The sequence below is a fragment of the Sciurus vulgaris genome (genome assembly GCF_902686455.1).
Source record: "Sciurus vulgaris genome assembly, chromosome: 4".
Classification (NCBI taxonomy): domain Eukaryota; kingdom Metazoa; phylum Chordata; class Mammalia; order Rodentia; family Sciuridae; genus Sciurus; species Sciurus vulgaris.
In genome coordinates, this window is record NC_136464.1 from 132,479,722 (window position 1) to 132,494,188 (window position 14,467).

The 14,467-nt window shown below is 38.8% G+C and overlaps 1 protein-coding gene across 9 annotated transcripts in view; it reads left to right on the forward strand.

Moving 5' to 3' along the window:
• LOC306659680 (uncharacterized protein) overlaps nt 1-14,467 on the forward strand; it is a 118,466-nt gene that overhangs the window by 19,176 nt on the left and 84,823 nt on the right. For all 9 annotated transcript variants that reach the window (XR_013763372.1, XR_013763373.1, XR_013763374.1 and 6 more), the window contains exon 2: nt 6,819-6,873. Coding sequence is in view for 3 of the 9 variants with exons in the window: in XM_079137352.1 (XP_078993478.1) it covers nt 6,819-6,873 (55 nt within the window). In the remaining 6 variants the exon portion in view is untranslated. The remainder of the gene's footprint in view (nt 1-6,818; nt 6,874-14,467) is intronic.

Genomic DNA, 14,467 nt, shown 5'->3' on the forward strand with positions numbered 1-14,467 from the left:
AAGAAAGTTAAATATTTAATTGAAAATGTCTTTTCCTAAAAGATTTGGTTGTGCTCTCTCCTAATAACTTAAAATGCAATTTAGAATGACCCTCTAGTTATTGAATTGTTTCTGAAGGTCTATTAAAGCAAAGTAATTAGCAGAGATACAGAAGAATAGATAATCAACCTTCTGTTCTCTCCACTCTGTGGATCTATTGGACATTTCCCAGTGAATGCTTTGTTGAAAAACTTAATATGTAAAAAGTTGAACTTCTCCCTCCCTCCTTCCTTCCCTTATTTCCTTTTTTTCTTCCTTCCCTCCTTTCATGTTCACTTTGTCTATAAATGTGCCTTTTGGTCCTATTTCTAGAGATGACCAGTTAAGGAATTCAACATCAGTATTGGATGAGAAAAGGTAAATAATTATTAAAGAACAGTTGGATAAATAGAGTATCACAAATATGCATAAATACCATAGGAAAAATCTTCTATAAATCTAGACCCAGTGCTGTGATGAGAAGAAAAGATTAGGATTCCAAAAGGTAATGAAAAATAAAAAAGGAAAGAAAGCAAGAATATATGGATTAAGGAAGATATGAACACATATTTTGAAATACAGGCAACAGAATATGCACCTAAGTAGAAAAGAAGAACAAAAGAAAAGGGCAAAGACAGTGTGCAAATGTGAGGATAAAGAGCAAAGAATGCACAGACATCTGCACATATTTGGAAACCGGGAATTGGAAATTGTATGATATGAAAGTTAGGCTGGGATTGGGGGGACTGTGATGGGACACAAAGTGGAGAAATAGGTGGGATCAGAGTGGAAGGGTTTGTATGAGTCAAATATATATACTCTTAAATACTTATATATATTTCTAGGCCTTGGCAATGCAAAGATTAATTAGAAATATGAAAAGTCTCTGCAATAAAAGAACTCAAAATTTAGTAGGATAGAAAGACATGGAACAAATATTGCAATACATATGATATTGACAAATAATTTGAATGTTATCCTGAAGAGACTAGGTACCTTTGGGGGGTTTTAAGTGGGGGATAACTGTGATTTTGTTGCATTTTAGAATCTCTTGGCATTGTAAAAAATAAAATGGAAGGTTGTGGATCAGAGACTAGGTCGTCATTTAGAAGATTCATCTATAGTGATCCAAAGGAGGTATGAAGAAAATACCAGTGTGGGTGGACAAATGGAGACAAAGTTGTGTTGTATTCAGAACATAGAATCAATAGTGCCTAAGGTTTGCTTGACTATTGTGGGAGAAGGAAATGTTGGAGCAGTGACTCCTTGATACATGTTTTTATTTTCAGGACTGGGGATTGAACTCAGGTGGGCTCTACCACTGAGCTACTTTCCTTTCCCTTTTTCTGCGTGGTTCCTTCTTTTGAGGACAGAAACTCTGCTTCTAATAAATCATAGTTCAATAAATATTAAACTTTGACCAAGCCAACTAACCAATCCTCCTCTTTAAAGGAAATAGAAGCAGGAGTTCTCAGGATGCTCTTATAATGACCAGACTTACAACTGAGTAAAAAGAACCAGAAACTTCCTTCCTATACTTGCAAAGTTAAAAACTTAGAAGTCAGCCAGACTGGGTGGTATATGCTTGTAAACCCAGCAAATTGGGGCAGGGGTGCTGAGGCAAGAGGATCACTGTTCAAGGCCAGCCTCAGCAACTTAATAAGATCCTATCTCAAAATAAAAAATAAAAAGGGATAGAATAAAACTCAGTTAGAAAAGGCACCTGGGTTCAATCCCTCGTCACACACACACACACACACACACACACACACACACACACACACACACACACAGACACTCACACAGGGAAGAAGAAGAACCAGCCAAGAGACCTCCCCTTCCTTGCTTATGCTTATGTGGAGAAGTTCTGCATCCTGTCTCCTTCCATGACCCCAGTGCAAGACTTCTTTTCTTGGGGGATATGCTTTCCATTCTTTCTCCCTCTGGTTCACATCTCTCTGGGTTTGTATAGCTGCTCCTTGGTGCTTACTAGGAAGTCTACCCAGAATTTATTCTGTCTTCCAGACTTTTGACTTGGGATGCAAAATAAGGGTGCTAGCTGTAGGTTTTAAGTGTAGTGCCCCAAACCTCATTTTTGTTATTGTTTTTCTACCAGTCATTTAATAAAGGTGATGCCTTGACTCCATTTGCCCTGATCTTTGCATGTATGCTCTATGGCCCCAAAACAGAGCAGTGATTTAGGTCCCAATCCCTAATGAGTGATAGAGTACATTCACAAAGATTGGAGAACACAGAGTTAAGTCTCTGCCCTCTGTATCTTATCTTTATTCCACATTCCCTTTCTCAGTCAATGGGGAAACATTTGTCTTAAATCTGTCTCTAAAGTTTGATCAAACATCTGTAATTCTTTCTTCTCTCTCATCACCAAGTTGTGGTAATCTCACCCTTAAAACCAGACCTGAGTCCATCACTTCCAGTCATTGCAGTTCTGGTTCAGTTCCTGTTATCTTCAACTTAGATGACTGGAGAAGCTTTTTAACTAGTCTTTCTATTTCTACTCCCTTCTTCCTGCTTCCAGGGCTTTCTGCAGTAAGATACACATATCTGATTCTATCACTTTCTGGCTCAAAACTTCCAACTCATTATTGCTCATGAAAACCATCCTTCATGATGTGATGCCAACCTGCACATGGGTTGGTGCAAGGGAAAATATTTTGGAAGACAGAACATTTGGGTTCAGTTCTGCTAAAGATAGTTTTCCCTATTGTCTTCATAAGTCACTCCAGATACCTTTTGTCTCTTCATCTGTAGAAGTGGGGAGAAGAATCAGATGTTCTCCCAGGTCTCTTCCAGAGGAACATTTCTAGGTAGCCATCTTTCCAGTCTTATATTTTGCAAATAACTCTTTGCCTACAACAGGATACTTGTAGTAACACAAACACACTGCGCCTTCTTTTGCTCTGAGGATTTGCTATCACACTTCTTTGACATGTACCTGTACTTCCTTTTCCACTCCTTACTGATTTCCCCTGTCAAAACAGCATTCATCTCCCAAGGCCCAGGTCAAATTCAACAGACCAACCCTGTGTTGAACCCTTCATTTGTAACCTTTTACAGCAACATAAAATTTCAAATACCTTCTTGGTTATGTGTTCTTTCTACTTACTGTATGAAACACAATAATATATTTGTCTGTACTTACAACCCTCCAAAGATGGTCAGAAAACTTTCTAATTTAAAAGGAATTCTTTGTGCTGAAATGAGCTCATCATGTGGAGATAGAAAATTGCTTGGTTACTACACTTTACATAAACTCTGATTTTAATGTTGAAGGTGCTCACCACATTGGTGATTCCCTCCCCATAAATACTTATCAAACTGGATTTAGAATACAAAACTCTAATTTCATCTTCGTAGACAGAGTCGAGTGATTAATTGCTGCCTATTCGAAAAGTCAGTTAATGGAAAGAAAAAGAAACCAGGACCAGTGTGAGACTACAGCCTCCTTTGCTTGGCCAGAAATCTCACAGGGCACTTGTCTGATTTGGGCTCTTCGGAAGTGGAGATAAAAACTTCAGCTAATTGTATCTTCAGAATGGGGTAAACACTCAGGTCTTTCTCAGAGTTTCAGCAGAGAGGTTCAAGATTGTGGATGATGCATGCCATCTGAAATTGCACTGTCACAATCAGAGTAATTTTCCATTTAGGAGTTTTCTGTGGTAGCTGACCTCCAGCAGAGTGCTGTAGTCCCCTGTGCTTGATAACTTTGTGGCCTCACCTGGGGGTGAGGAAGAGGGTAGAGAAAATCTTCTTATATCTTAGCAACTAATTGATTTAGTAGGATTCATGACATTCAACAGATATCCTTATTACTTGCCTATCTTGCCCTAAATCCATCTCAGACCACTGTGACATGGAAATGCAATTTCTTTCTATGGAGCTACTTAAGTAATCCCAGTATGTAATAATGTCCAGTGTCCAGGCCATCTTCCCAGCATTCTACTTCTTCAGTTTTGTGACCTGATTTGAGCGAATGACATGTCTTATCGGGGGAGGAGGGTCGATGTGTGAATGATTAGAAGAAGAAAAGAAAGAAAGAAAAGGGAACTTTCAAAAAAATATTTTATTTTACAATGAGGCAGATGATACAAGTAGCAAGAAGATTTTGATATGCAAATACACCAAAATAAACCAAGCTGTAAGGTGTTTGACATGCACAATGTCATTTAATGAGGCATAGTTATCCTAGTTATTTGAACTGTTTAAAAATCATTGTTAGCATCTGGTGAGAGACTGCCAAGTTTTACAGCCAATCTCCACACACATACTGAACTGCATATTGGTTATAAGACAGAATAGAGAACATTTGTTCATTTCCTTGCTTGGAGTTCTTCCTTCAATTTCTCCATCAATTTTAAATTAAATTCTCCATGGTCATTATCTGATTTGGGAACCAGTACTTTGTGTGAAAGCCCATTTTACTTATGGTCCTATATTTAAATATTTGGAAAAGGAATGTGTAAGTCCCTGAGAAAAGGTTGACTTGAAATGGAATCAAGTAAATGATGAGTAGGGGAGTAAATTAAAAGGAGGTCAGATTTATCCTGTGGGATGAGAGGGAGTCATTGGATTTGGGAACAAGTATACACTGAATGGCAAATCAGTTAGTGTAGCCATTCTGGTTACATTGTTGGGTACAGTAAGATTTCTGGCTGTAGAGAGAGACTAAAATTGATCTAGGCGCAGGTCTTTTAAAGGAGACTGGGGCCAATCCTTCATTCCCATGGAAAACACTTTTCCAAGCTGATTTTTTTATAGTTCCATTTTGGGGAGTTGCCACATTAATGTGAAAACATAAGTGTATCCAAATAGCCTAATTTGTGCAAGAAGCTTGGTTTCCTTTCCTATACAAATATCCAAATATTTCATCACAGTTACAAGCCAATTTTTTTTTCTTTCCTGGAAAATATAAAATGGTTTTCTAGAGGTTCCCATAAGTGGGGTTTGTTTGAAAACATCACTCTTTTGTCCTGTTGACTGGTCTTAATTATTTTTTATTTTCCTCTGGAGGATCAGAGGATTTGGCTGTATTTTTCTCCTTGAAGATAAAGCAGGAACTTCCAAATGCTCAGGAAAATAAATGTGTTCCTGACTAGTTGCCCAGTAGAATAATGTAGCTGAAATTATTGTTTTTTTATGGTTATTAATACTGAATTATGCTGGTAAAATGGTCTAAGATCTTATGATGAGAGGAGCTGTGTAAATATGAAATCACAGTGTTAAACAGCAGCTGCATCCTCAAAGGATATTGGAAATTCACTTATCTAGATTTAAATATGAGAAAGAGCATGAAATGTGTTAGCTTTTGAGATAGGAACGTGGATAAATTTGCAGGTTCATATATAGTGATTATTTGAAGTCTATTCTGATTTATCCAGCTGGCTTTTCCCTGCTGGATTGATAGTAGGTTTTAATATACTGCATTTCTTTCATGTTTCAGTCACCCCTGTGACTTATGCCATTAGGTGGTAAGACACAGGTATGCTCTGGTAACTGCTGACCTCCAATAATCTCTAATAATCAGAGAACATCATCTTTGCTAGAAGTAAATAAAATACAAGTGACAGGCGTGATGTGCTGTTTTAAAGCATTTATATTTAAAGTTGGAAATTTGGAAATAATTCATTTGGAAAAATTAACTTATCTTCCATCTTTCATTTTTCTCAAATGCATTTTACAATTAAAAAAGTGTAGAACATTTACTCAGCTCATACCAGAGACCCTACAGGGGAGGCCAGTGCTGTGAAAGGCCTCAGCAGGGTAGGAGGTTGCCTTAGGGACCAACCTGGGTGTCTCCTTCTATCCGATGGGTCCGATGACTTTCTTAAGGTTGCCAGATCCATCTCTTGTGCTGATTCCCCCTCCATTCCCTAAGCCAACCACTTGACATGAAGGGGGCATAAGAAATAACGGAGCACAGAAGAAAATGCAGGGAGAGGACCCCTTAGATAACTATTGACTTATTTCAGCTGTCCATATTATCTTTCCCAATTCTATTTGTAACATGAGAAACCTAGAGTGGGTAACTGGAGAGGAGACTTTAGGACTTTCCCTTCATTTCTAAGATATAGTCATTAGAGCTTTTTACCTGAAGACAAACCAAAATTAGCCATCTCTGTTAATTTTCTAAAAGTTCCTTTAGGGATAGTTTGTTAGCTCTAGCAAACAAAAATACAGTATTGCATGGGACAAAATTATTAAAAAACTGAAATTATTTGTAGTTTATCTAAAATTCAATACAATGGCCCCTCCTGAATTTTATCTAGAAATCTTATCTAGGAGACATTTTGGAGTTTCTTGCCATCCCCCAATTCTTTTAAGTTGAATTTTTTACCACTCAGAAAATATTTTAATAACCAAAGATGACCACCTAGATCAAATCTAGGAGTTTAAGCTGGGCACAGTGGCACATGCCTGTAATCCCAACGGCTCGGGAGGGTGAGGCAGGAGGATCATGAGTTCAAAGCCAGCCTCAGCAAAAGGGAGGTGCTAAACAACTCAGTCAGACCCTGTCTTTAAATAAAATACAAAATAGGGCTGGGGATGTGGCTCAGTGGTCAAGTGCCTCTGAGTTCAATCTCTGCTACCAAAAAGAAAAAAAAAAGTAGGAGTCTGAATTCACCTATATTATTGGCTGTTGGTTATAGACTTTTCAATGATCCCTTTTTCCAAAAATGTTTTGGTAAATATTTCATAGACTCTGCAGAACAGATGTGTATACTTTAGGGCTTTCTTCCCTAACTCTTTTCAACAATTTCACTTTCTCTCTTTGGCTGCAGAGGGAGGTGGAGACCCCAGGACCCATCACAGACTCTGCAGATTGGAGCCTTGTTGGTAAGTGTCACAAAGGAACCAGACCACTAGGGATGACCGTACCTTCCTCAGGCCCAGGGCAGCAGTGCTGGCAGAGCAGCTGTGCTGCCTCAGGTGTAGACTGCCCTTGTCCAGTTTCCATGCATCCATCATTGGGCATCACGGCTGCTCTTGGATGTTGCAAGCTTCTGGCAACAGCTGCTCTCCCTGGAAGCTCCCTGCTTCTCCTCCATGACATTACTCAGACCCCTGAGGACTAATCCCATCTTGATATTCACTCATGTTCATATCAATCCAAAACCAGCCCAGAATCCCAAATCACCCTGGACTCCTTCTCCTTTATTGTTTCTTCTCAATTTCTGAAACACTTCAACTTTTCAGGAACAAAGCGTCCATGGACAAGAACATCCTATGTCCTCAGCTTTTTCAACTCAAGTTTCTTTTACTTTTCTTGTCTCACTAAAACCTGGACTTCTTTTGATAGCATTACTTCTACTGTGATCCCTCAAATATAATGGAATTCTCTGCCCCATTCTTGGTGAAAGATAGGACTGGCAGTTTCCTTGCTCCTTTTTATACTTCTTGATCATTCCTCCTATCTATTGTCAACCCTAAAGATAGTCAACTTTCCCTCCCCCATCATCAGGCTGTGGTATCACCCACTGCGCCTTCTGTTGTGACTGTCCACTGCCCCACACATCCTTTGGGTAGTGCCCTCATTCCTTGAAGATCTTAGTTCCCAACCTGCTGTTCCTCCCTCCAGTACCACTCTCATCACATACTTAATGATTTCAAAAGCCATGTACATGACTTTTTCAGTATTTGCATAAAGTTGCATGACCTGCATTATATCCCAGCCAAAGTCTCCTATGGCCACAATCTTTATGTTTTCATTACCTATGTACATCCATTATCTCGATTTCAAACACCCCATTAACTGATCATCACCCCTTCCTTATCTTCCCAGCTTAATCACTCAATTACCCTAACTGTGACAATCCTTCGATGCCCACCCTGCCCCCACCATGGTCCATCATTTCTCTGCTCCCAAACTTCTCCCTTTGTTCCTTGTCAACTTTAAATTCTATGGTCAATGGCTGTCCTCATCTACTTGCAAATACTCTCAACTCCCTTGTCTCCTTTTCCCTTTGTAATATTCATTTGGCTAAATCACAACCTTGCTTAAAACAAGCTTTCTGACTCCTCTGTGCTTGACCCAGGCTGCTAAAATAAGACGCAAAATTAAGATGACTAGTTTTGCTTTAAATACATGATCATTTATTTCAAGGTGGCCTTTATGCTGTCAATCATCCCAGCAATGTACTTATTCTCTGAGACTCCTGGATCACTGCTATGTATTTCTTCTTTTCTTTAAATCCTCCAGAGCTACTCATCCTCAGGCTCACCTGACAGCCTGCTCTCTACTTTGCTCATAAGGTATTAGCACTCAGAAGAAAACATTCACATTCTTCCATCACCTTCCTGTCTTACTCCACACACCCTACTGGTCTCTTGTTTGACTGTCAATCAACTCTTGATATTTCTGGCTAAGGGCAATACTCCAGGTGTGATTAGATCCCATCTGCCTTCCTTACTCAGAGATAGCACTTCAGTAATTCTCCCCTTTCCTTTGGGACTCACCAATGTTCCCCTCTCTGTTGGATGATTCTGATCAGTTTACAAATGTGTGTTATCATTTTTTCAACTTTTAAAAATTACCCTCTCATGACCCCATTTCCTTCTCTAGATGTCCCCCATTTCTTCTCAAAAGGTTACCTGTGTTTGCCAACTTGCTGTAACCAAATATCCTCCAGTCTGTATGGAACCCACTTGAGTTGTCTTTTCTCCCCGCTGCATCACTGAAATCAGTCTTACCATGCTCCATGCTTTTTCTCACAGCTGAACCTAAAGATTATCTCTTAGATTTCATCATAGTTGACCTATCAAAAACATCTGACACAGGTGCTCAAGACACAACTGAGTCAGTCCAAAATACCACATGTATCTTCACTTCTTTTACTTTTCTAGCTATTTCTTCACTATGTTCTTTGTCTCCTGAATTTCCAAATGTTGGAATGTGGCAGAGCTCACTCCGTAAACCTTTTCTCTCTTCTGTTCACCCCCATTTGAGTAGGGACTCTCATCCTTTTACGTGGATTTAAATGTTATCTACATCTTTACCAAATCTATCTTTAAGTCTCCTGCCTGTTTCTCTCCTCTGAACTTCCATATCCGAATGCATCCAATTGTCCCATATGTACAAATACCTATGTGGAATTCCATTGAGAAGTTTAACAGACATCAGACACTTAACCTTTCCAAAACAGATGTACTTATACTGCTTCACCTCCAGTTTTGCTCTGCAGGTGTCTTCCATATCATAATTAATAGAAAATTCAAGTACCTACTTGTTCCAGTCAAAATTTTGGTGTTATCCTTGATTCCTTATTGGCAATCTGTTGATTCTACCTTCAAAATGTATCTTAAATTGATCCAATTCTACTACCCCCATTACAATTCCTAAGTTGTTTGCCCAGATTAATGGGATAGATTTCTAACTGATCGTCTTGCTTCTTGCAGTGCCCCTTATGGCCTATTTTCAACCAGATAGGTAGAGATCTTGCAAAGTGTAACTTCATATCATGACTCTTCATGTCCACCAGACCTTAGATGACTATACCCAGTGCCTCTCTGACTTCACTTCCCGCTGCTATTGTCCTCATTCACTCCACTCTGATTACACAGGCTTCCTTCCTTATTGACTGAAATATACAGGCTTTGCCCTACCTCAGGGCCTTTGCACTTGCTGCTTCTTTATCTGGAATATTCTTTCCTCAGACATCTACATGGCTGGTTCCTTAATTTCAATCAGAGTTTTACTCAATAGTCTTCTTCTTAGGGAAGCCTTACCTAATAACCACTTTATTCAAATTTACCTCCTTACCTTCATCGTAACACTCTTCCCCTTTTACCTAATTAATACTCTTTAGATTTTGTAACATTATACAATTTTCTTAATAAATTTGTTTACCATCTTCCTCACTAAAATCTAAACTCAGTAAAATAAGGAGTGTTATTCTGTTTTGCTTTCTGCAATACATTCTCAGTTTTTGGCTCATCCAAGGTGCTCAAGCACTTACAGAAAAAATGAACATTCATATGAAGCTGTTCCAGAATCCATGAGGCACACAAAATGAGGAACATTGTGGATTTTACTCTTTAGTTCATAGGATGTCATGGATATAGACATACTTTTTTCAAAAACTAGAAAAAGAGTCCCATAGAAATGGTATGTGTGTTAGGGGACATTGCTTGAGGCACAAGATTATTTAAATGAATAAATGATGTTTTATGAGGACGTAGTGTTCTGGGAGCTTAGACTATTAGGAAGAAAAGACAGACCATTTTAGATGTGGTGGGACATTGAAGCAAAGTGACAGAAGAAGGAAGAGGATCTGTGAATCAAATGACTGGGCTTACTTAGCTATAGTGCATCGTCTTAAGTTTTGAAAAGGACCAGGAATCAGAAGATGCAAGCACTTAAGCAGAAATGAAACTGAGTTTCTCATATTTCAAAAGGAGATATTCAGATCTGCTGTACCTTAACTTCTTTGGTGAGCATTTGTGTTTATTAAATGGTATGGATATGGAAATGAACTGTGGCTCCGGAAATGCTCGGTGACATGAGGGATTATTTTAGAACACTACCACCAAAATATGATGCAGTGGGGGTGGGAGTGAGGCCATCAACACGGAACAGAATGAAAGGCATAATTTATCTAGAGGCCTATTGTGGGCTATTAGGGGGAGGTAGAATGTGGTTAGACCAGTATGTGCTGATGGATTGTTGTGGTTTGCAGTGGGCATAGGAGGTTAAGGCAACCGATTTAAAATCTAATGGAATTTCTGTGTGTAGTTTGGAGTCTGAGCACAGTATCTCCTTGGGGCTGTAATGTGATTTGAAGTAGAGAAGGGATAGAAAGCATGATGTAGGTATCTGTATTTGGTTGACCACTTCGGTGGGCGAGAATTCGAGGGAAGGGATCACCAAAGAATTGGTGATAAATTGCCTTGGTAATGTTCTATATGTGAAAGACCATAGATGGTAGGGCATTAGAGAGAAAAGCTAAAGGTCATGGGCTTTGAGGTCGAGCAGATCCCTGATTTGCTGATAGAAGCACCAACGCTTGGTAACATTAAAGAAAATGCAATAAATCAAAATATTGGGATTATACCCACTCCAGGGCCTCACTACCTTTGTAGTTACCAAGTTTTTCCTTATTTCTAAACTCTTGCAGCAATTTAAGCATGTCTCCTCTTTTATGATGGTCATAAAATTATTCAGCCTTCTTTTAAAATATAGCTACTGCATTTGACTCTCTGATCTCCTGCAGCATTCAATTCCACTGTGTGCGGAAGTATTTCATTTTATTGGTTTTTAAATTTTCTTGCTCCACCATTCATATGAGTACTTATTCTCATATTGTGCAATGGTATTTTAAGCCTGGGATTGATAACTTTGTTCCCCCTGTACCTTTCCTAATCTTAAATAGTACAATTAAGTTCCTTTCTAACTATGCTCATTGTCAGGCTGGAGAAACCAGGTTTTTATAAACTTTCATGACATGTCAGTCCTGCCAGACACTTTGCCTCCCTCACAGACCTAATCTGGATTTTCCACTAAGCACACTGCACCCTACCCTATAATCACCACCAGGCAGAAATTGTAAGATACTTTCAAAATCTTGAGGTCATTACCTGACAAAATCTCACATTTAAGATAATGCTTTTATCCGAAAAGACACTCATTGTTCTTTGGCAATAATCTCGACTCTCCAGACAGTACCTGTCTTGCAAGAAGGGATGTGCATGTTAGTGCATATCTGTGTGTGGCTCCTTCAGTGGGGTTTGCCTCATGTTGGTGACCCCCAAAAGACAGAGCGTGCAAGGGTTGATAGAATGGTCTTAGTGGTCTCGCGGAAGGGAGCAGTGTCTGCTGTTGCTGCAGGCTGATCATTTAGGGTGGCCAGCCAAAAGCCAAATAATAAAGCCAAATAAAATAAAACAGAACATTGAGCTATTGCTAGAGGCAAAGAAAAGAGTTAGTCCAGCCTTTTGTTATGGCTCTGCTTCAAGCATCCGTGCATGTGATGAGCCCTGGTCTGGCACTAGGAGGATGCTGTGTAATTCCAAGCAGGCAAAGCACAGATGCTGGTTCTTATTAAATATCTGCAGGTTTTAGTAGTTTTGCACACCTTACTTTTATAAAGAAGAAAAATCCCTCCAAAGGGGTCCACAATTTTTACTATTCACTTGATTTGCAGTTTTTTGATGTGTACATGTGGCTCCTATCTCAGGGATAGTTTGACCAATTCTATTGTGAACATGCCTCATGAAGTTAGGGGACTTGTATTTTTGAGGACAACAAGAAGACTGCTTTGAAGTTATTTAATACCAACTCTCCAGGGCTCATGCATGGCACCAGCTTTTTTGTTATTATACAATACTGTGAAGCAAAGCATCAACTGGTATTACCTTTCAGATATTCTGAAGTCTAGAAATGCAGATGAACTTGACAAAAATCACACAAATGGTCAGAGCCCGATTCTGAAATGCATGCTAATGCTAGAGTGAGAACAGGGAGACCATTTTACTGACCCTCATACCCTTTCATTTTGAGTGCTAAATTTAAGGAAGAGTTAATAAGCTCAGCAGGCAAGATAAATAGTATTTCAATGAAGTATTTTGAACAAACAAAATTAGTGCCAAAAAACAATGAAGTGGTGTGCCTTTAATTCTGGTGGCTTGGGAGGCTGAGGCAGAAGGATTGTGAGTTCAAAGCCAGCCTCAGCAAATTAGCAAGACCCTAAGTAACTCAGTGAGACCCTATCTTTAAATAAAATATAAAAAAGGGCTAGCAACATGGTTCAGGGGTTAAGTGCCCTAGTTTAATCCCTGCTACCCGTCCCCCAGAAAGCAACAATGGTAAACAAAATATCAAAATTTTAAATAAAGGTAGCAACAATATAACTAATTTTTTGGTTTGTCTCAGGTTCCTGTACCACTTGGTGTGGTACCATTCAGTGGTGGAACCTTTGGAGTTTCTGATCTACTGGGACATGATGATATCTAACTATTCTCTGCTGTAAGGTTTATTCCCTAGAATGCTTCTAAGAATCATCTCAGGTTTGGAATGCATGTTAACAAAACTACAAAAAAAAAAAAAAAAAAAAAACAGAGTTTGACTCCTGTTTCCTTGGGTATTCTATTCCTGTTGACATCATTTAAGACACTGCTCAATGGATTGAAAATTATGCCATTTGGGAACAGTTTTTCTTAAGCTCAATAGCAAACATAATAAGTGAGGATGCTTCTGTGTGTTGTTTTGACATATGTTTTTTTAAACCACAGGTGCCCTATATCATCTGGGATAACCTCATTAAATGACTTCAAAGAAGGTTTGAAAAAGTCTTATTGTTGTACTCAAATATATCTTAAAATATATTTAATATATTCTATTAAACCATAGGATTTTTATAGAATCATAATTACTTCAAATGGTCAAAGAAACAGGACTTGAGAATTAAAAGGGCCACTAATGTTCCTGATGTGACCCTCTAGTGCTATGCTGTCACTACCAGGGTAGTTATCGAACTGTCACTACCCCATCACTTAACCCTCTTCTCCTCAAGACTCTTGTTTAAGTTGTTAAGTGTCAGAGCATGAAAGATGGGTTTAGAGAGTTGCCCTATTCAACTTAGGTTCAGTTGCAGAATTGGGCACTGTCCTGAAGTCAGAATGGTTCTTCCTCCTCCATCCCCATTCTGTCAAATTAATCCACCCAGAGCAAAATGGACAACCTGACTCACCTTTATTCTTGTTTGGAAGTCTGAACTTTGACAGTATTTGTCCATTTTTTTTTTTAACTGTAGATATAGCAAACAAACTAGACCATGAGTACACAGCTTTTCCCATGTTAACTCCAACCCCCCCAAAAAAGACAGAGCCTGAAAAATAAAGGCTGATAGGAGTATTTCCTGTAAAAGAAAGAGAAATTGATGAAAAGGTCAATTTTGTAAGCCCAGCTTCTTTTCCTAAACAATAGCCCTGTACTTGATTGAGTTAACTAACCTTCCAAATAACTAGTTGCCAACAATATTAAGGGTCATGGATATTGGTGCATTTCAGAAAAAAGTAGATTCAGTTCTTTGAGGTAAGAAAAACAAAATAAAACAAAATAAAAATTGAGTGGTTTTGATGAGATAGAAATATATTTATATTCATGTAAAGAGTAGAATCTCAGGGCAGTATGGCGCCAGGATTCAGATTTCTTCTCTTTTACTGTTCTACTATTTCTGTGTGTCTTCTCTTGAAATCACTTTGCAGTCCAGAATAAATACTCCAGCTTCTGACCTCACACCTGTAATGCAGTCATGAAAAATAGGACCAAATGAAAAAGTGATAAAAGGTAGGTAAGCTGCATCTTAATTTTGGAAACTATTATATTACTTCGACTTTCACTCCACTGGGTTAACTTTGGGCTGTGGTCATCCCTAATTGCAAGGGAAGCTGGAAGATTTGAAATAAGCTCGGTAGCCAGGTATCAGAACAGGAG